This window comes from Symphalangus syndactylus, chromosome 21 (genome assembly GCF_028878055.3).
Source record: "Symphalangus syndactylus isolate Jambi chromosome 21, NHGRI_mSymSyn1-v2.1_pri, whole genome shotgun sequence".
In the NCBI taxonomy this organism is placed as follows: domain Eukaryota; kingdom Metazoa; phylum Chordata; class Mammalia; order Primates; family Hylobatidae; genus Symphalangus; species Symphalangus syndactylus.
In genome coordinates this window covers 54,071,187-54,092,844 of record NC_072443.2, presented here as the reverse complement: position 1 = coordinate 54,092,844, position 21,658 = coordinate 54,071,187, and the positions used below count along the sequence as shown (strand labels likewise).

The following is a 21,658-nucleotide window of genomic DNA, read 5'->3' as shown; positions in this document are numbered from 1 at the left end:
TGGACAAACTCGGGAGTCGTTTGAGTCCTTTGCCCAACTAACCAGACAAAATTCTCAGTAACTCATTTTTAGACAATGTTAGAGTAGACCACCCTACCCCCATTTTCTGGCTCTTTCTGACAGCCTCTGCCTACCTCCCTCCCTCTATGTGTTCTCGCTATGTGGCTTGTGTTCAAGCCCTGGTTCCATCCCTTACTACCTGTGTGGCCTTGGGCTGGGCAAGTTACTCAACCTGTCTGTGCCTGTTTCCTCATCTGTAACGATGGGACAAGAATAGAGCCCACCTCCGAAGGCTATTGGGAGGATCCAGCAAGCTCTTGCAAAGCGCTTAGAGCAGGGCCTGCTGTCTGCCTTGGCCTTTCCTCTGCCTACACCACTCCCAAGACAGAAAACTCGCTTCCTGGAAAAGAAGCTCTTCCTCTGCTCATAGAACTGTGGCCTCCCCAGTGGGGCCTGGCCCTGGCCTCTGGGTCCCAGACCTTGCAGCTCACCTGCCCTAGACACTCTCTGGATACTCCAGGGCAGCAGCCAGACCCCAGGCTGCCCCCCTGCCACTACCTTCCCAGCCTGGGCTAAAGAGACTCCATATGCAGGCACCACTGCCTGCCTCTGGCTTTCTGCTGCACAGAGAATCAAATTTGTTCCCCCTACCCAAGCCTTCACGACTGATCCCTGCTACCTCCAACCTAGTCTCCAGCCCCGTTCCCCTCCCAGGCCTTCTTTCTCTTCCTTGAAACCGTCAAACTCGTTCCTATCTCAGGGCCTTTGCACTGGCTGTGCCCGCTGCCTGAGACACTCCTCCTCCAGGTCTCCATGGAGGCTGGCTCCTGTCTTCAGGTCTCACTGCAAGTGTCGCCTCTTGAGACAAACCCCTCCTAACATTGTGAGCTAAAGCCCCTCACCCTGGTCCCTCTACCCCATTACTCCTTCGTTTTCTTTGTTGCACTTGATGCCTTTTGAAATAATTATTTGTTTACTTGTTGATTGTTTGCCTGCCACCAGAATGTGCAGACATGACCTAAATCTGTCTGATTCATGTCGCCCAGGGGCTGCATGATGGAAGCAAATGGCAAACTTTTTGAATTAATGAATCATCAAAAGCAGGTGAGCTGTCACCAGACCCATACAGAAGCTGACTCTTGCCAACCCATGATTTTTTTTAAAAAGCAAACTTCTACTCTAGGTGGATTTAAATAATTTTATTTTAAAAAATCATCCCCATAGCACTTACCCCCAAGCCACTGCAACCCCTGGTGGGACAAAGACTTAGACGAGGGCCCCAAACAGACCGTAAGCGGCCTTTGCAATACAGCCCCTTGTGCTTCCCAAGAGCCCTAAGAAAACCCAATGTAGAAAAATACTTTACAAGGAATATGTTCTAATCTCAGCCAGAGAAAAATACAGCTTTGGGGGAGGGGGCAGGTAGAAGGGGACATGTCACAGGGGCTGTTCTCAAAATGCATAGGCAGGCAGGGTGCTCACTGGGGAAGGGTGTCAGGAAATGTCAAGTCGGGGATGAACCATCCCCATGAGAAGCCAGAAGAAATATTGCATATGAGGAGGCCGGCGTGGCTGGGAGGCCCACCGCGGGCCTGATTGCATACGTTTGGGAGAATGGCAGAGGCCTCAGCCCGAGGAGGGAGAGGGGGTATTAGTTAAGAGTCGGGTGCATCTTCCCTCGCCTGGAGTCCTGGAGTCAATGCAGTTTTCCCAAGCCGAGAGGCCCTGAGAGTGTGTCCTGTCCAGCCCTGTTGCTTAGCAGAGGTCCAGAGAGGCTGAGCCACCTGTCCAAGGTCACACAGCTATGGCTGCTTTCGTCCAGAAGCCACACCTCTGCTGTGCTGTCCCTCACCCCCAAAAGTGAGGGCTCTTGGCTTTCACTTGGTGCCCTGTGACAGGTAGACAGTGCCCTTTCACCCTGGGCTGAGTACACAGGAATCCAAGATAGCAGAGGCGCTGAGCACCCCAGGCACAAGCATGCAGGGCCCTCAGGGAGGGCACCGAGGGGCAGGGCTCGGAGAAGTGGAGGGGAGGGGTAAGGGAGGCAAGCCACCAGGAGACAGCGTGGGCAGATCCCCAAGGGGGCCTTGGTGGGTCGGCAGAGATACTTCTGGCCCTGACCAGGAGGCCTGTGTCTGATCAGACTGTCCACCTGTGATCGTCCAGAGGGGCTTGGGGTCCAACCCAGACAGGGTCACACAGCAAACATGTAACAGACCCAGGGTGAAAAGAACAGACCTCTTGACTCCTCATCTGTTCCCTCAAATGGAAGAGCACTTTTCTGGCCTCCAGGGACCCCAGGTTGGAGACAGATGGAGGTGGGAGTGGGTGCCCCGTTTTCCTGAGACCCCTGTGAGAACTGGGCCAGGCAAAGCACATCCCCAGCCCTGGCTACACCCGCCTGCCCACTCCATCCCAGGCACCACTCGCTAGACCACCAGGGGAGGCCCGCACCCTTCTCAAAATGAAGAGGGTCTCTGATTTGTGGACATTGAGGACAATGATTTTAAGGGATGCTGGTGCTTCCAGATTTCAAGTGGGAATAGACTTCTTTGAATAAGCACTTTGGACACCCTCCACTGGGCAAGAGTGTCCCATCTTTTTCTCTGGCCCATTTCTCTCCCATCTCCCTCCCTCTTTCTCCTCTTCCTCCACTAATCTGGCTGTAAAGAGGAGCGCTACCGCCTCACAGGTCCTGCGTCCATCGCTTTTCAATCTTCGTTGGATGGCAGGTGAATGGAAGCTCCAGGGTCCTTTGCCCCAAAATGACCCCTCCCACATGGAGGGGCTTGGGCTGTGCGGGCGTGCAGATGGGTCAGTGGCCACACGGCCTACAGAAGAAGCAGGAGGGCTGAGAGCCCAAGGCCCATAGAGCCTGCCCAATGGGCCCAGAACCACAGTCTCAAGTCCCAGAAGCTTCAGACTGAGATGCTGAAATGAAAGAATCACCCACTTTCAGAATCAAAGGGCCAGCACTTCCTGGGATCCCAGAAGCCCCAACTTAAGAGTCTCATAAGTGGGGACCAGATTCTGGGAATCTCAGAATCTCAGGACTAGCAAGCCCCAAACCCCCATTCTGGAGAAGCGAAGGAGCTGGGCTCCCATCTGAAGCAGCATCCTTCCTGGTGGCCGAGTCTCTAGACGAAGTGGCTCCCCATCAGGAAGCCAACCCCCGAGCGCGTGTGCACGCATCATGGGAATGCCTCATGCCCCAATGCATGACTGCGCTGGGGGATCCAGCTCCTGCCTGCTCACCTCCTGTGACCGAGAACTCCCTCCTCCTTGCAGCTCATTCCAGCTCCATGGCTCTGCTGGGAGGAAGTGCTCCCTACATCTTCGACCTCTCCAAGGAGGCCCCACAGAGACCTGGGACAGCCCCCAGACCTCTCTCCTCGGCTGAGCAGCCTGTGCCAACCCTTCTTAAGGGAGGCTCCTCTGGGCATCTTGGAGACCCAACTTAGCGAGAGACCCCAGCTGTCACTCCAACTAGGGCATGACCTCCCTGCCTGGCACCCCAGTCACCACAGACCTGGGGAACAGAGACCAAGCATCATCCCAGGCTCAGAGTCTGCCAGACCAACAGACGAATGAGTGGGTGGCCGCTTCTCCAGCCCAGCTACGTGTCTGGGAGCCAGGATCTGCCTGGGTGGCCCCTTAGGAGATCGGCCCACATGCTGACTTCAGAGCATCCGGGGACTGCTGGGGCCTGGCGCTCGGGGGGCCCGGCTGCTGTGTGCTGTGTGCGGGTTGCGGCTGATGACCAGCTCTAAGACATCGCCCGCCTCGGCCAGGAGTGGCACTGCCAGGCAGCAGTCGAAGTCCCGTGTACGGACGTGGTTGACCTGCATGGGGCACAAGCAAGCGAACACAGCCGAGGTGTCAGCCCTGCTGGGCTGAAGGGAGCAAGAGGCATGTGATGTCCTAAAGATGGGCCCTGCCCCAGCCTTGACACAAGCCCTGACACCTCCAGCACCACACACAGAGGAACATTCTTCCTCTAACTCTCTCTCAGTCCTTCTGTTAGGTTTCATCAAAGAGAAAGTCCTAGGAAGGGGCAGGTATACCTTTCATACCCCTCTAACTCTTGCTTTTCTCCCTTTCTCACATGAAAGAGCAGACCACACACTCAGAGAGCCTCCTGCCTAGAACTGTGTGATGTGACATTATCTTCTTTCTATTTTATTTGCATTTTACACCCACTTTCTATTTCAAAGCAAGGGGTGCAAGATTTTCACTCCTAATGGAGACAAAAAGTTTCCTTTCAAAGTCAATGTAAGTTGAAAAAGTGCCATCAATTTAGAGAAAACATGAATTGAGTAAATTTCATATAAATATGGCAAAACACACACTGAGGGAGCAAAAATAGCCAGGGCATGAAAAGGGGCGGCACGGAGTGCCCAGTGCACGATGCCCCACGCTTCCCAGGCTCCTTCACGGTTAGGAAGGTCACATGAGGGGTTTGGTCCATTGGCTGTGAAGCAAGGTGATGAGTGTTGCTTCTGGGTGAAGGCAGAAAAAATCTACACGTGACTTTCCAGTCTGTTTCCTCTGCTGTGGAGTCTGAGGAGGCCATGTGTCTCAGAGGGTCAATTCCAAGATGGGCGGATGCTCCATCAGCCCCGGGAGAGGAAGGCCTCCACCAGCCCACAGTGGGCATGGGGTGTAAGAAAAAAGGTCTGTGTGTGCTCGGCCTCTGAGGCTCAGGGTGCTGGGGCCCGCAATGCAACTTAGGCTAACCTGACTCAGACTTGCATTGTCCTGCCCTCTTCACAGGCGATAGATGCAGGCTCTTTCTCCACTCTCAGGCTAGGAAACAATGCCACCCCACTATGGAGCCCCTGCCCCAGCATTACCTGCAGGACCCTGTCAAAGGGCCGGAGGCCCCCGCGGTGGGCTGGCCCATCAGGGCGCACAGTGTGGACGTAGACACCTTTTTCCAGGAGGCCATCTGAGACGCTGAAACCAAAGTCATGCCGCATGGGGTCCTTATGCAGGGTCACCTGGAAGCAGAAGGAGGAGGAGGTTCCTGGAACTCGACCTTTGCCCCCAGCCTCTCACAGTAGCCCAGGTCCTTTGGTCTGGCATTCAGCGCCTCTGGCCAGCCACACCCTCCAGGCTGCAGTGCCCCAGCCTCCTGCCCCTGGGCCTTCAGCCACCCCTGCCCCCACCTCCTCTCTCCCTCAGCAGATGCTCTAGGCCACAGCACTCAAGCACAAGGCAGCCCTTAGGAATGACTTCCTTTCAGCCCTTTCCTGTCCTCTGGCTCCATCAGGGAGGAGGCCTGGCCAGGGCGCTGTTACCTCCCCTGACCTTCACTCATTCCCATTTACCAAAGAACTGCTCAGAGCTTCTGAGGGCCATTGGCTAGGGGTTGTCCTCCTCCGTATCTTTTTTTGTTGTTGTTGTTTTTGTTTTTGTTTTTGAGATGGAGTCTTGCTCTGTTGCCTAGGCTGGAGTGCAATGGCGTGATCTCAGCTCACTGCAACCTCCGCCTACTGGGTTCAAGCGATTCTTCTGCCTCAGCCTCCCAAATAGCTGGGACTACAGACGCGTGCCACCATGCCCAGCTAATTTTTGTATTTTTAGTAGAGACAGGGTTTCACCATGTTGGCCAGGATAGTTTTGATCTCTTGACCTCGTGATCCACCCGCCTCGGCCTCCCAAAGAGCTGGGATTACAGGCATGAGCCACCGCGCCCAACTTGTATCTTGTTTTTATATAATGACCTATAGATGGCACAAGACACTGGCTTCTCATTGAAGGTAGTGACGTAAAGGTGTGAGATACATAGACGTCACACAAATGTAGAAGGGTTTATGTTATATATAAATATGTGTGTATGAGATATAAAATAACTTAAGGCCAGGCGCAGTGGCTCACACATGTAATCTCAGCACTTTGAGAGGCTGAGGTGGGCAGATCATTTGAACGCAGGAGTTTGAGACCAGCCTGGGTAACATGTTGAAACCCTGTCTCTAAAAAAATACAAAAATTAGTCAGGTATAGTGGTGCATGCCTGTGGTCCCAGCTTCCTGTGGGGCTGAGGTGGGAGAATCGCTTGAACCCAGGAGGTCAAGGCTGCAGTGAGCCATGATCGAGCAACTGCACTCCAGCCTGGGCAACAGAGCCAGACCCTGTCTCAAAAAAATAAATATATAGATAAAATAACTTAAGTGGGGGAAAAAAAAGCACATCTACTTAAAGAAAAATATTAATAATAGCCCAGTGTGAATCACAGGTGTGCATGTGTGTGAGTGTGCATGTCACCCAAATAATGAGCATTTTGAAAAACTCAACCCGGTTTTGTGGTGGAGGAGAATAAAGCCCCGAGAGGGGCAGGGCCCCTCTGGAGTCCCACGACGGTGCTCATGGCACTAGGACACAGGTCCAGGTCTCCTGTGCTCACCCGCTGTGCCTACCTTGTGCATCTCCAAGGGTGTAGGCAGTAACAGCTCCTCCATCTCTGCAGGAGAGGATCGTACCTCCCGGCCCCTCTGCCAAGGCCGGTGGCCAGGCCTGCCCTCGAGGGCCACCCTCTGCACGGTGCCCGTCATGATGGATGCCTGCAGGAACACAGCCCTTCTTTCAGATGCTTGTTGGCTTGCCCCATTAGGTAGTCCGCATCCACTGACACCTACTATGTGCCAGCCACAAAGCGGACAATGGTGAACAGGACAGACATGGTCCCTGCCCATTGGGGCTGGGTCCAACGGTGGTGGAGTGGGAAGTCATGAACCAATCACACTAACAATGAGAATAATAATCACTGGCACTTAATCATTCGTGCCTACCCAGGGCTAAGTCAGTTCTTAACACTTTACACCTATAACTCCTTTTATTCTCTACAGTACAATGATGCAAGTTAATATCACTTTTTTCCACTTTACAGATGAGGAAACTGTTTGTCTCCTTAGAGATGTAAAAAAGATTTGAACCCAGAGTCTAGTTCCAAAGTCAAGACTCTTTTTTTTTTTTTTTTTTTTTTTTGAGACAAAGTGTTGCTCTTGTTGCCCAGGCTGGAATACAATGGCACAATCTTGGCTTACTGCAACCTCCGCCTCATAGGTTCAAGCGATTCTCCTGCCTCGTCCTCCTGAATAGCTGGAATTGCAGGCATGTGCCACCATGCCCAGCTAATTTTGTATTTTCTTTTTTAGTACAGACGAGGTTTCTCCGTGTTGATCAGGCTGGTCTCGAACTCCTGACCTCAGGTGATCCACCCAACTTGGCCTCCCAAAGTGCTGGGATTACAGGTGAGAGCCACCACGCCCGGCCCCAAAGTCAGGACTCTTAACCACTCTGCTACATTGCTAATCGCCAACATAAATAAAATAAAATTATGCACTGAAGTAAGTGTTATAGAGGTGAGGCACTCGGGAAGTGAGAGCCTGGGACAGGTGGCCCTGGTCCTGTGAGGGGTGGGGAAGCATCCAGAGCTGAAATTGAAAGGACAAGGACGAAGAGGCCCAGGAAAGAGTCCCTGGCAGAAGAAACAGCACGTGCAAAGCCCTGTGGTGGGGGGATCTGGAACCAAACTCGGCAGCTGGTGGTGGCTGAGGGCCCAGTCCTGCGGCGCCCTCTAGACCACAGTAAGAAATGTGAACTTCATCCCAGGAGCAGCGGGGAGCCCCTGAAGGACTGAAGCCAGGCAGAGAAGGTGACATAACCAATGTGTGGATCTAGAAGCATCTTCCGACTGCCACATGAAGACTGGGCTGCAGGAGCGGGAGTGTAGGCTGGGAGGGAGATCTGTTAGGGGCCATGTAGTGGTCCAAAGAAAAGACAGTGGTGTTTGGGACAAGGATGGTGCCAGTGGGGAATGAGAGAAGGAGTGGAGTTAGAACGGGCTCAGGGAGGGAGGGCTGAGCACTTGGAAATGCCGAGCTCTAAGCTGCCAGCCAGGAGTGTGTGGCCCTGAGGGAAACAGCTTCACACTCAGGCTGGGAAATCCAGAGATGGAGGCGGGGGTGCTGGAGCTGCTGGGAGGGGAGGATGGACTTCTTACTCTGACATCATACAATCTCACAGGCACACAATTGTCTCCCCAGCCTAGAAACATCTCTCCTTCTATCCATCACAGTATCTGAATTCCCACTATTAATGCACAGTTCTATCTGACCATTTGGGGTGCAGGGGGTTGGTCTTTTAGGGATCCCCTAAGGGAAAGCAGATTATGATTAAAATGTTTTATGTTGGTTGTAGTGGCTTATGCTTGTAATCCCAGCACTTCGGGAGGTGGAGGCAGGAGGATTGTTTGAGCCTAGGAGTTGGAGACCAACCTGGGCAAACATAGCCAGACAACCTCTCTACAAAAAATACAATTATTATCCAGGTGTGGTGATGCATGCCTGTTGTCCCAGCTACTAGGGAGGCTGAGGTGGGAGGATCAGCTGAGCCTGGGAGGTGAAGATTGCAGTGAGCTGAGACCATGCCACTGCACTCCAGCCTAGGCAACAGAGCAAGATCCTATCGCTAAAAAATAAAAACTGTTTTAGGGCCAAACTGTTAGGTTGGAGTGGGGAGGAAGATAGGAAACCAAGGGAGGCTATTGAATGAGGAGGCAGAGAAGCACCTTTTTCACATCTTAGAAGTGATCTGCACCTGCCTGGGAGCCAGCATGCAAAAGGAAAGATCCAAGACTCCTCATTTTGGGATAATAAGAGTTATTAAAACACAGAATCGGGGAGTCCAGGCATCACAGGGTCTTGGACCCCTAAAATTGTAGAATTCAAGGACTTCCAGTTAAAATGTAGACTGAGCTGATACAGGAAGTTCACACCTCCCTTCACACACATAGAGATGATAGATTTAACAATTTGTTAAATAAACAAGACTTTCAAAGCAAGAAAGAAAAATTCAGAGACAGGCATGAGCAGGAGTGGAACCGTCTGGCTTATGGAAGTTAGTGGCCCATGGAAGGTAACAACGAGACATACACATTTGGAGCTGGGGTACTGTTCAGGGAAAAGACAGTGCTATCTCAAAGCAGGAAACTGGGTACCATTCCAGAAAGCGAGTGCCGTCTCATTGCTGGATAGAGACTGGAAAATGTCTGCCCACAGGGATACAAGAAAGGAACCACCAGGACTTGAACAGGCGGGGAGCGGGAGGATCACTTGTGACAAACTAGAACCCTTAGCGTGACCTCCACATGAGGGTGGGGCCAGAATCTGCCTTCCACAATAGTGCAGAAACACTGAGCTGAGGAATTACTGTCAAAACCAGTCTGGAGCTGGTGAAGTTCAAAGGCCACAGCTGAGACAAAGTGAGGAGCAATCTCACTGATGCATCCACAACGCGGAGCACAGCAAGGCGGGTGCCTGGGAAGAGACCACAGGTGGAAGCAGTGCAGTGATGAGATGGAAAAAGCCCACCTGCCCACAGACAAAACAAGTAGGCTAATCCATACCCAGGGAACTAAAAATAATAGTGAAATCAAAAGAAACTTGAGAACTGGCATGGTGGCTCACACCTGTAATCTCAGAACTTTGGGAGGCCAAGGCGGGCGGATTGCCTGAGATCAGGAGTTCAAGACCAACCTTGGCAACATGGTGAAACTCTGTCTCTACTAAAAAAAAAAAAAAAAAAAAAAATTAACCAAGTGTGGTGGCGCATGCCTGTAGTCACCAGCTACTCGGGTGGCAGAGGCAGGAGAATTGCTTGAACCCAGGAGGTGGAGGTTGTAGTGAGCCAAGCGAGCCAAGCCAAGATCATGCCACTGACTGCACTCCAGCCTGAGCGACAGAGTGAAACTCCATCTCAAAAGAAAAAAAGAAAAAGAAACTTGAAATAAGTCTGTTTACAGGGGTGTCCAAACTATTGGTTTCCCTGGGCCATGTGGGATAATTGTCTTGGGCCACACATAAAATACACTAACATTAACAATAACTGATGAGAAAAAAAATTGCAAACAAAAATCTCATAATGTTTTAAGAAAGTTTATGAATTTGTGTAAAATTCAAAGCTATCCTGGGCTATATGTGGCCTGTGGGCCACAGGTTGGAGAAGCTTGGTTTAAGATGTGTAGAAAAATAAGAAAATAAAAAGCAAAAGCCATTAAAAAAAGACTATGAAGATTTAAAAAAAATTGTAGGAATAAAAGACGTAGAAGTTGAAACACAGTATCTAAGAAATGGGTTACACAGTAGAATAAATACAGCCAAGGAGAGGACTAGTGAATTGGAAGACAGATTAAGGAAAGCAGCTAGTACACAGTGCAGAGAAAATATGAAAGAAAAGTTAAGAGACATGGAGGGTAGAATGCATGGAGGACAATTGTCCGACATACCTTAACAGAAGAAGACAATAAGAAGGAGGCAATATTGTAAATACCATGACTAGGAATTTTCCAGGATAGAAGGCAAACATGAGTCCTCAGACTGAAAAAACAGACTGAGTCTATAGTAAGACAAATAAACTCTTACTGAGACACATCAGAGCAAGAGAGTCAGCCATCACAGAGAAAGAAATCCTCAAATCTCCTGGAAAGAAAAGACACAGGACTTTCAAAGGAACAACAATGAACCTAACAGCAGCAACGATCATTGCCAGAAGACAACAGGATAATATCTTCAAAGCGCTGAGTAAATGTTTAATTTCATAGTCAACTAAACTATCATTTAAGAGCAGGGGTGAAATAAAGACATTTATAAACTTCTAAATTGATTGGAAAAAAAATAAATAAAGACATTTTCAGAACACAGAGCCTAAAGCAGTTTACCACCTAAAGGCCCTTGGTGAAAGACTATCTTAAAGGATGAGCTCAGAAAAAAAGGGGTATGCAAGAAGCAAAGATGATAACAGAAATTGGTCAAATATTCTAATAAAACCCCATGTTCATGAATTTTGAGCAATTTATAAGCAAGTTGGGATATGAGAGGAGGTAGTTTGGAGAGAAGCGAAAGAATTCTATAGTGCCTGTGTTATTCAAGAGGGGACAAAGGTATTGCTTACACTTGTTAGAAAAACCAAGTTCAGAAAATACATTGAAAATGTAAGGTAAGGTCATGGCCTTCCCTTCAGTGGTCTATCCTAATAATTATTTAGCCATAAAAAGGGATAAAGTACTGACACATGCCACAACATGAAGCTAAGTGAAAAAAGCCAGACACAAAGAGTCAAATACACACTCCACTTTTATGAAATAGCCAGAATAGGCTAATCCACAGAGACAGAGTAGATAGCGATTGCCAGGGGATGGGAAGATGGAGGAATTGGAAGGTACAAGTTTTCATTTTGGGGTGTTAGAAATGCTCTGGAATTAGATAGTGCTGATGATTGCACAACATTGTGAAGACAACAAAAGCCACTAAACTGTACACTTTAAACTGGTTAAAATTATAAATTTTATACATGAATTTTATCTTGATAAACAGAAAGTTTACATTAGTATCATTTAAAAGGCACTGGACTAAAATTAAGAGAGACTTAAGAGACATAATAACCAAGCTCCAAGCATGGATTAGACATTGGTTTGGACAAACCAGGTGTAAAGGACAATTTGGGTCCAACTGAGGAAATCTGAATATGGTCTTGGTATTAGGAAAGATTAAAATATATTGAAATGGAAAAATGAAGTAGCTAGCTAAAAAAGCAGTCTACACAACAGTACATACATCATGATTTCATTATCTTAAAAATACACATAAACTCATTAAAGCAGTAACAGTAGTGATCTATGGGTGGTAGGAATGTTGTGTCCTTAAGTTTCATTTTTACTTATTTTTTGATTTACTTATTTTTTTATTACTTATTTTGATTCTACTTTGCTTATCCAATTTTGCACCATACACATGTATCACTTAGGTAATAATAAAAGATTTCAATGTAAAAACTGAATGTTGAAAGTAAAACAAATGAATTAAAGATAATCGCTACAAGAATACAAATAAAATTTAAAATCTCCAAATTGGAGATTGTGGAGAGAGTGAGCAGTGATGAAAAATGGATCAATAGAAAAAAGGAAAGATGGATGATCAGAAGAAGTATAAAGAAAATAGGATAAATAGGAAGTATAAATTATAGACTAGAATTAAGTTTAATTATATATTTTTTCAGGTGTACGTCTGATTGAAAAGTTTAATTATATTAGTAGTCACAACAAATATAAATAGACTAAATTCATCTTTAATAAAAAAGAGAACCCACTATGTATAGTATACAACAGAGACACATTTGAAACAATGATACAGTAAATTTGAAAACAAGCAAATTGGCCAGGCACAGTGGTTCAACCCTGTAATCCCAGCACTTTGGGAAGCTGAGGCAGGTGGATCACTTGAGGCCAGAAGTTCGAGACCAGTCTGGCCAACACAGTGAAAACCCATCTCTATTAAAAATAGAAAAAATTAGCTGGGCATGGTGGCACATACCTTTAATCCCAGTTACTCAGGAGGCTGAGGCATGAGAATCACTTGAACCCAGGAGGTGGAGGCTGCAGTGAGCCGAGACTGCACTACTGTACTCCAGCCTGGGTGACAGAGTGAGACTCTGTCTCACAAAAAAAAAAAAAAAAAATAGAGAGAGAGAAAATAAGCAAATTGGAAAAAAAAGACAGGCAAATAATCACTAAAATAAATTTAATGAAACAATATTATTATGAGACAAAACAGAATTTAATTTAAGGTGGAAAGTGCATTTGCAAAATCTGGGATGCAGCCAAAGCAATGCTTACAGGTAAATTCATAGCTTTAAAAGATACATTATTCAAAAACAAGAAAGACTGAAAATTAAGGCACTAAGAAACCATGAAAAGGATCATGACTTAAGCATAAATAAAGTAGAAGGAAGAGACTATCAAAGCTAAACAAACAAATGAATAAAATAGAAAATAATAAAGCCAAAAACTTGTTCTTTGAGCAACCTAGTAATTGGCAAGACTAATGGAGAGAAAAAAATGACCCCAATCAACAATATTAGGAATAAAAAGGGGGCTAAAGCACAGATAAAATAGAGATTTAAATAAAATAAAATTGCTCTCAGAGTAGAAGCTTAGGATGTGACTTAGCGAGATCCTCTCTGGATCCTCCTGGGCAGCTTGTTCTATTCACTGAGCAATACTGACCTTACACAAAGCCACATTCACCTCTGGTTTCCCACAGCCCCTTATCTCCTGTGTTGTCACTGATGTCAACACTCACACACTTCCACAGGGCATGGCCACAACCACATTCATGTATCACACGTACATAAAAAGATACTAAAACTGCCCCTGTGTACCTACATGTGCACACTCGGACACACGTGTTCTGAAATACACTCTGCAAGTGTGCATGCATGACTATGTTCACATGCATGCATACACATATGCTCCCAATGTACACATGATGATGTCACACATATTCCATGTCCACACAGATAATGTGTAGTACCACCGTGCTCTCAATCACACTTGCACATGAATCCATGCACAGTCTGTACATATGTGAAGATACCTTTTCCCACAGGGTGTCCAGGTGAGTGCATACGTACACATTACACATGAGCATGATACCATCAACATGCCTTCCTCCCATTGCACACACACCAGAGTGAACAGCCCCGGATGCCCCATGAAGGCCTGCAGGGCAGGCAGCCATACCTCCAGTTCCCTCAGCAGCTCTGACTGACCACATGACTCCAGGTCTTCGAGAGCTTCTCCAAACACGCGCCAGAAGCCCTCCTCTCGGGCAGGGCCAGGGGCTGGGCTGTAACGTAGGAACCAGAGAGCGTCAACTCCTGGCAGGCAGGTGGGCGGGCTGGGGCCTGAGGAGTCTTCGGGGCCCCAGGGCCCAGCGTTGGGCTCGAGGGGCCATAGGGTGGGTGGGCGGGCAGGCAGGCGGGCGTCCTCGGTGGCAGTTCTGGGGCCCCAGGGCAGTGGTTGGTGACACGGAATAGGGGAAAGACGCAGTTAGGGGCGACCAGGACTGTCGGTGGCCAGTTAGAACAGGGGCAGATGAGACGGGGTGGAGAGCGGTGACACAGGATGCCTAGGAAGAGAGACAGAGGACAAACAGACGAACAGACAGAGAGGAGATCCATGGTGTAGTCCCAGAGGACGGCCCCTGGCCCCACCCAGACACACGGCACCGTGGGACAGTGACAGGGACAGAGCTGGAGCCAGCAAGGACACAGATGGATGGAGAGGATGAAATATCTGTGCAGGGGAAGGGGTCGAAACCACTCATTACTCCCATCACAGGTTGTATGAGCCTGTTATCATCAGTTCTAACACTGAGTCTCAGAAAGTTCACAACTCACATTTTCACACTTCACAAAGCCACTTGCTAATGACAAAGGCCTCGACGGTTACAAGGCATGCTGTGATTTACAAAGCACTTGCTCTTTTTTTTTTTTTTTTTTTTTTTTTTTTTTGAGACAGAGTCTCGCTCTGTCACCCAGGCTGGAGTGCAGTGGCGCGCTCTCGACTCACTGCAAGCTCCACCTCCCGGGTTCACGCCATTCTCCTGCCTCAGCCTACCGAGTAGCTAGGACCACAGGCACGCGCCACCATGCCTGGCCAACTTTTTGTATTTTTACTAGAGACGGGTTCCACTGTGTCAGCCAGGATGGTCTCAATCTCCTGACCTTGTGATCTGCCCACTTCAGCCTCCCAAAGTGCTGGGATTACAGGCGTGAGCCACTGTGCCCTGCCAGCACTTGCTCTTTTACAAAGGCACGCAAGCTTTGCTCTCTTAGGGAGCTTAGGAACAAGGATGTGTTGCCTCCTTCCCTTTCCATGTTACAGATGAAAAGACAGAGGCTGAAGGACACTTGCTCCATTCAAGTCAATTCCACAAACATTTCCTGAGCTAAGTCCTCTGCTGGGCACAGGGATATGGAGGAGAATAAAGTGTGGCCCCTGTTCTTACAGAGCTGGAGATTCATTTGCAAAATATGGCTGAGCACCTACTAGGGGCCACGCATGGAGCTGGGGTGCCACGCAGTAGAGATGACAGCCAAGTAATTAGCCAGATAGACACAAGGTGGTTAGGCTACCAGGAGACTTGTAGGTGCAGCTGTGGGTACCAGGAGGGAGGGAGGAATCCCTTCTGCCTGAGAAAGACAGGGAAGCTTCCCAGAGGCAGGGGAATTTGAGCTGAGTTTTGAGGGATGAGTAGGGATTTGCCAGGAGAGACCAGGGGAAAGGCATCGAGGCAGAAGGAACCGCTTGATCAAAAGCACCACAATGGGAGGGTGGCCTGGGCCAGATGAGGAACAGCATTTCTCCACAGCCTGCTCTCTGCAGGAGCCTTCTCCAGCAGCTAAGCCACTCAGCACAGCCCAGGAATGGTGCTGGTGGGCTGAGGGCCCTCGCAGGAGGCCATCAGGCCATCTGAGGTAAGTCAGGTGGGCCTGGGTTCAAGTTCTGAGTCTGCTGCTGCTCTTCTGAGAACAGGAGATGACCAAAGTTGGGAAGGACAAACCAGGCTGCTCTCCACCTCTATACCTTCGTCCCTGCCGTGCCCTCCACCAGTCTGCCCTTCCCTCCGTCTCAGCCTGGCTGAGGTGGCTCTGCTCAGTGCTTCTCTCCTCAGGCATCCCTGATGGAGGATCCCTCCTCAGGAGCTCACCAAGACTCTCCATTCCCCCACCACTTTGGCACAGGCACCCTCGCCCACCCCAGCCAAGACACTACGACTCCCTCCTCCTTCACGGTGCTCCCACCACAGACCTCGTTGGCGGCTCCCAATCCTCCTCCTCCTCCTCCTCCTCCTCCTCCTCCTCCTCTGGAAAGCTCTCGTCAGCTGGGGTCGGGGTGTAGCTCGTCCTCTGGGGCTCGGTGGGTGGGGGGCTGCCCCTCAGCCGGCCAGGCCTCCACTCCTGGGGGGTCATGCCCCGGGCTGCTGCCTGTGGTGCATAGGACCCTGGTGGTGGAGAGAGGGCCTCTGTGTTCTCTGCGGCCTCACCTTGCCCTCCTGCCTGCCCCATTTCCAGCTGTGCTGAGTGACCCTGGGGAGGTCTTTGCTCCTCTCTGGGCCTGCATCTACACAGCCCTCTGAGGGCCTCTGCCTCTCAGAATCTCCCTGGAGCTCCTGGTCATCCAGAAGTTAATGCCCAGGACTCTGCGACTCTGTCTCAACTCCATCAGCCTGGGCTTGGCCATCACCCCGCCAGGGAAGGAGGCTGAACATGTGGCCCACCCTCCACTCCCTGCCTTTGGGAGCTCTGAAGGTCCAGCCCCAGGGAGTGAGCTGAGAGATGCTGACAGAGAGCTGGAGATGGGGAAGCTGAGGCCCAGGGAGGGCAGGTATCTGCAGGCAAGAATGGGCTGGCAGCCACCTATGGCCCTTAGAGGCCTTGCCCCCACCCCACCCAGTCCTCTGAGTTGGACCATAGGGAGTTCCAGTGGCTCTGGGTCATTGAGGCCAGCCAGCCAGCCACCAGACTCAGACGCCTCCCTGAGGCCACCTCTGGGTCTCAACATGCATTGGCCTGGGAGGGAGCCCAGGGTGTCTGCCCCACATCGGGTCTTGTAGGCTGGGGTGGGAGGGGGCTTTTGGCCTCCCTATTTTCAACTGGATGGAATGAACATTGTTGAGCACCTACTGTGTGCCAGACATTGGGCTAGGAAGGAAGGATACAGTAGAAGAAAGACCAACTTTGTCCATAACTTCACAGTGGGGAAAGCTTAGCAGCCAGCATGGGACCCATGGTTCTAAATCAAAAGATATGGCTGCAGTCCATGCTCCCAGAAGCAAGGGGCCCTGAGAGCGGCTTATGGAGCCAAATCAGGTCTTCCTTCAGGAAGGGCCCCTAAAGGATGCCAGGAGAGGAACACAAGAGGGAGGAACAGGCACAAGAACAGTCTTGCACAGGCCCAGCAGCTGGGGCGGCCTAGAGAGAGCGTGTCACTTGTCCAAGGGCCCCAAGGTATTACCTGGGCCCCCAAAGCCACCCTCGGTGGCCGAGCTGTCCCAAGACTCCACAGCACTGTCCACGCTGGGCACCGCTGGCGAGAAGCGGGCTGCTGGCAGGCCTCCTTTCAGGGCATCTGCTGGGTCCTCATCAGCATCGCTGGTCTCACTGAGGCTGCCCGACTTGCGGGGTAGGAGGGGGCCTGGGAGGAGAGAGGGGTGTCACTTCTGACTTCAGAGACACTCACAGCGAGCCTCAGTTTCTGCATTTCAGCCTGGTCTGGAAACTCACAGGCAGTAAGCCCTTCTGAGCTGACATATGGCCGTGGCACACTAATAAGCAAACCTGTTTCACAGATGGGAAAACTGAGGCTCGGGGAAGCTGAGCAGCATGCCCGAGATCACACAGTGAGCACCAGTGGAGCCTGGATTAGGTCAGGCCCTTTCCACTGCCTATGGTGGCCTTTCTACCAAGGCATGGGAACATATTCAGGGGCAACTGAGGAATGCATGAGTTATGGGCATGAAGCATACACACGTGGGCACCTTAAGAGGCAGGAAGTAACGAAGATCAGGGCTCAGACCCAGATTCTGCCCCGTGCCAGCTGTGTGGCCTTGGGCTCATCATTCCCCTCTCTGAGTCCTATCTCCTTTGCCATCGCAGGCCTGCCTCCACAGGGCTGCAGTAAGGACTCTGTGAGGGTGTGCAGGCAAAGCCTGGCACAGAGGGATTGCCCTTCCTAAACCTGCTGGGTGGCTCCCAGGGGATGAAGCGAATCTCACGGTCTAGTTGCTTCTTGATCTTCAGTGTGACAGTCTCTCCAGCCATCTGCAGGAGGTGGATGGCCTCACTCAGCGGCCGGCCCTTGAGGCTAACGCTGTTGATGGCCAGAATGCGGTCCCCCACGTGGATGGCACCAGTCCTGAGGAGTGGATGCAGGGCAGAGAATGGGAGTTAGACACTCAGGGCCTCAGAGTGGCAGTCTGCCCTCAGGGAATCCAGGAGAGCCACAAGGCAGAAGTCTGGCTGACCCCAGTTAAACCCAGCTGCCAAAAACAAAACAAAAGCACGCAACTATGATCTTGGATCACATTAATAGAGACATAAAGTCTAGAACCTGGCAGGGGATTGTCCCACCTGACTGCAAAATCAGGTTCTGGAACCAGTGTCCAACACAGGTTTTGAGAATCCCACATACTAGCTGCCAAATACTTGCTATGTGATCTTGGGCCAGTTTCTTAAACCCTTGAGTTTCAGTTTCTTCATCTGTAAAATGGGGGTGGTAATACTAATTTTATTATCAAATCATCACTGAGGAGTGAATGAATGGAATGGATCCCTACTTCCCTCCAGCAGACACCCTTGGTAGCCATTGCCCCTTCCTGGGCCTCAGTTTTCCCACCTGGAGAATGGGCATAATCACCAGCGCCCAGCAGACCTCACAGTAGGACATGAAGGGCTGGTGAGGCCAGGAGGCAGCACTGCTGTGGCCCAGTGGTTTTCTACCTGGACACCCATTACAATGACCTGAGGAGCTTTTTGAAACGGCAGGTGCCTGGGCCCCACATCTGACCAATTAAATGGTACCTGTGGGGATGGGGCAGGAAGGTGATTCTGAGGAGCAGCCAGGGCTGAGCAGGGGAGAAGCTGTAGCAGGTGCTTAGAGTGACCTGAGACAGGTGAAGGAAAAGGAGGCAGAGGACTAGGGTCGGGGGTCTTGAACCTCTGGGGCTGTAGATGTCACCCCAGATGGGAGCTCCTAGAGAGTCATGCTTGGGCATTGCCCTGCACTTCCCCGGGGATGAGGGCAGTGAGCGGGGCAGGGAATCGTGGGTTCAGGGAGGGGACCAGAGCTGTGGTGTCCAGTATGGCAGCCACCAGCCACAGGTGGCTGCTGAGCCCCTCAAATGTGACTGCCCGAATTGAGATGTGCTGAAAGCAAAAGATTCACACCAGATACGGAAGGTGTAACATGAAAAAGAATATAAAACATGTTCTTAATGGTTTTTATGTTGATTACATGTTGAACTAAATATATATTTAAGATGAATTTCATCTTTTTTGCTTTGCAAATGTGGCTACTAGAAAGTGTCTGATTAAATTTGTGGCTCAAATTATATTTCAGTTGGACAGCACTGAGCAACATCAGCCCGGCGAAGGCAGGAGGGTTGTCTGTACAGCCCCAGCATCCAGGACAGAGGGGCCAGGCACACAGTAGGTGCCCAGTACATGCTCGAATTGATGAAGACATTGGGGTCAGAAAGGTCCCACACCGACCTCTGCAGTCTGCCAAGCGTCCAGCAGGGGACGCTCCAGGAGCGGGGTCCACGCCCCGGAATCCCTCCCATCCTCTCCCCACCCGCCCAGTCACCGCCCCTCCTGCGCGGTACCCTCCTCCGGGACGCGTCCTGCCCCTGCAGCCCCCACCAGGCTCTCCTTTTACAGCCCGCTCGTCGCTGTGCTGGGAGCTCACTGCTTCCTTGCCTGCCGGATTCATCCCTGCCCAGCTGCGGGGAGAAGGCTCGGTCTCACCCACACTGGGGGTCGGGTTCCATCTCTGACCTCCACCTCACCCTGGGACAGGGCTCCATTCTTACAGCATCCTCAGCTGCCACAGTTTCAGAGTCTAGGGGCAGCAGGGACAGTCCCCCAATGCCTCAGGAAAGCCCTGGGCAGTGCTGGGACCAGGGTACTGGGACACTGCCCCATCCTATTCCGCACACAGCAGGCGCTCCAAATAGCCTTGCAGGGCTGACCTTCCAGGCACAGGTAGGAGCAGGAAGATGCACACACACATCTTGGCCCAGTGCTTACCTGGGGCCAGGAGGTCTGCTGGGGTGTGGGGCTTTGCCCTGGCAGGCAGGGGCTGACACTCATTTTACAAATGCGGACTTGAGTCTCAGAGAAGGGAAGTGACTGGCCCGATGTCACCCACAGTGTCAATGTTGGAACAGAGGTCAGAATCTTGCTTGGCTTTGCCATAGCCCCAGTTCTTGCTTCCTGTGTTCCTCGAGCCCACCATGTGTCCCCACAGAGCCCCAGCTCACCTCTCAGCCAGGCCACGCTTGGTGAGGCCTGAGATGACAATGGGGTCAAAAGGTTCCTCCGTGCCCGAAATGGTGATGCCCAGGGGGCCCCCGTAGCGCTTCAGCTCCACTGTGTAGCTGACGGCACCCATGGTCTCCAGCTCGTCTGCAAGCACAGGGACCCATGAGGAGGAGGCCCCCAAGGGGCAGGACTACCCAGCTCCCTAAAGCCTTGGCCTCATTCACTCACTCATACTTATTTATTCATTCATTCACCCAGTCACTCATGCTCTGATTTCATGTAGCACAACCTGGGGACCCTGAGGCCATCTTCTGCCCAAATACCAGTAAAGAAAAGAAACATCACACCTCACCCACATTAATGACAACATTGATGACAAGAAACAGTGGCCTCTTTTCCTCCAGCAGCCAGCAGGAAGCGAAGGGAACCCCTGATCATCTTTTTTTTTTTTTTTTTTTTTTGAGACAGAGTCTTGCTCTGCTGCCCAGGCTAGAGTGCAATGGCACGATCTCAGTTCACTGCCATACCTCTGCTTCCAGGGTTCAAGTGATCCTCCCACCTCAGCCTCCCAAGTATCTGGGACTACAGGCATGCACCACCAGAACCAGCTAATTTTTATATTTTTTGTAGAGATGGAGTTTTGCCATGTTGCCCAGGCTGGTCTCGAACTCCTAGGCTTAAGTGATCCACCCACCTTGCCCTCCCAAAGGGAGGGGTATACAGGTATGAGCCATTGCACCTGGCCCAACTTTTCTTAAAAAAAAGAAAAGAAAAGAAATCTACCTCCCACAGTAACCTTCTTTCACAGGGTCAGAGTTGGTGATTTGGAGACTGCCCCTTTCATCAGGGATTCGCTTTCCAGTTGGCGCAGTCCTCACCCGTCCCTTTCCCCTCTCCAATCCATACAGCTTTTCTCACTCATTTATATCACTATCTGGTGTCAGTGGGGCCTGAGTCTGCAGTCTTTGCTTATCCATTCATAGCCTGCCACTCAAAAGGGCAGCCTCGCTCTTCCCCTGCCCTACCCACTCATCTCTCCACTAGCTGCACCAGCTGCACCCGGTAGGTCTCCTCTGCCAGGCTTGATGCCAGACGTGGAGGCTACGGGAGTGTCTCAAACTCCTGTCCACCTCACAGAGGCTCTGGAGGGCCCCAGACGCCGGGGACAGTGAGAAGTCTGTGGTGTTGCCCCCTCCTTCATTTGTTCATTCCAGCCAGCCTTCAGCAGCACCCACCACCCTCCCTTCCTCGGCTAGAGGGAGCCCTGAATTGCAAGCTGGGAACCCGCTAGTCAAACGGTGGGCCTCTGGAGGTAGGAGGCAGTGTGAGGACCATACCAGAGTTGTCCTCATCCTTCCGGATCTTCAGCTTCACCAGGTCCTCACACTGCCGCAGGATTTGCACGGCGTCCTCCATGGGGCAGTTGTCCAGGCGGATATTGTCAATGGCCAGTAGCTTGTCGCCTGGCTCCAGGGTGCCCGTCCTGCATGAGTCGGGGGCAGAGGGGGTGGAAGGAGACTGCTGCATGCAGGTGCCATACTCACTGCTGTTGGCCACTTCCCCTCCTGTGCCCCAGTGCCCCGACCTGTGTGCCACGCTGCCCTTCTTGATGTCGGAGATGATCAGGGGCTCCCCTCGTTTCCTGCTGGCCGCTGGAGGAAAAGAGGCCGTGAATCTGACCTTGGTGGCCTCAGCCTGGGGTGGGGTGGCGAGGCCCAGGGGTCTGAGTGTGGACTCGGAGCCACTGGTCCTACTCACATCCTGGTCCCACTGC

The 21,658-nt window shown here is 51.0% G+C and overlaps 1 protein-coding gene across 5 annotated transcripts in view; it reads right to left on the bottom strand.

Annotated features, from left to right (window-relative positions):
* Positions 1–1,184: 1,184 nt before the first annotated feature.
* The window catches only part of GRIP2 (glutamate receptor interacting protein 2), a 112,119-nt gene continuing 91,645 nt past the window's right edge, over positions 1,185–21,658 (bottom strand). For 4 of the 5 annotated variants that reach the window (XM_055260611.2, XM_055260610.2, XM_055260613.2 and 1 more), the window contains 10 exons: positions 21,470–21,536; positions 21,222–21,367; positions 19,884–20,028; positions 17,619–17,758; positions 16,859–17,038; positions 15,653–15,845; positions 13,580–13,685; positions 6,420–6,563; positions 4,854–5,000; positions 1,185–3,842 (listed from right to left, as the gene is read on the bottom strand). In XM_055260611.2, coding sequence (XP_055116586.2) covers positions 3,681–3,842; positions 4,854–5,000; positions 6,420–6,563; positions 13,580–13,685; positions 15,653–15,845; positions 16,859–17,038; positions 17,619–17,758; positions 19,884–20,028; positions 21,222–21,367; positions 21,470–21,536 — 1,430 coding nt within the window. In that variant the 3' untranslated portion in view covers positions 1,185–3,680. Of the gene's footprint in view, positions 3,843–4,853; positions 5,001–6,419; positions 6,564–13,579; positions 13,968–15,652; positions 15,846–16,858; positions 17,039–17,618; positions 17,759–19,883; positions 20,029–21,221; positions 21,368–21,469; positions 21,537–21,658 lie in introns of those variants that run through there. The other variant, XM_055260614.2, reaches the window with a different exon arrangement.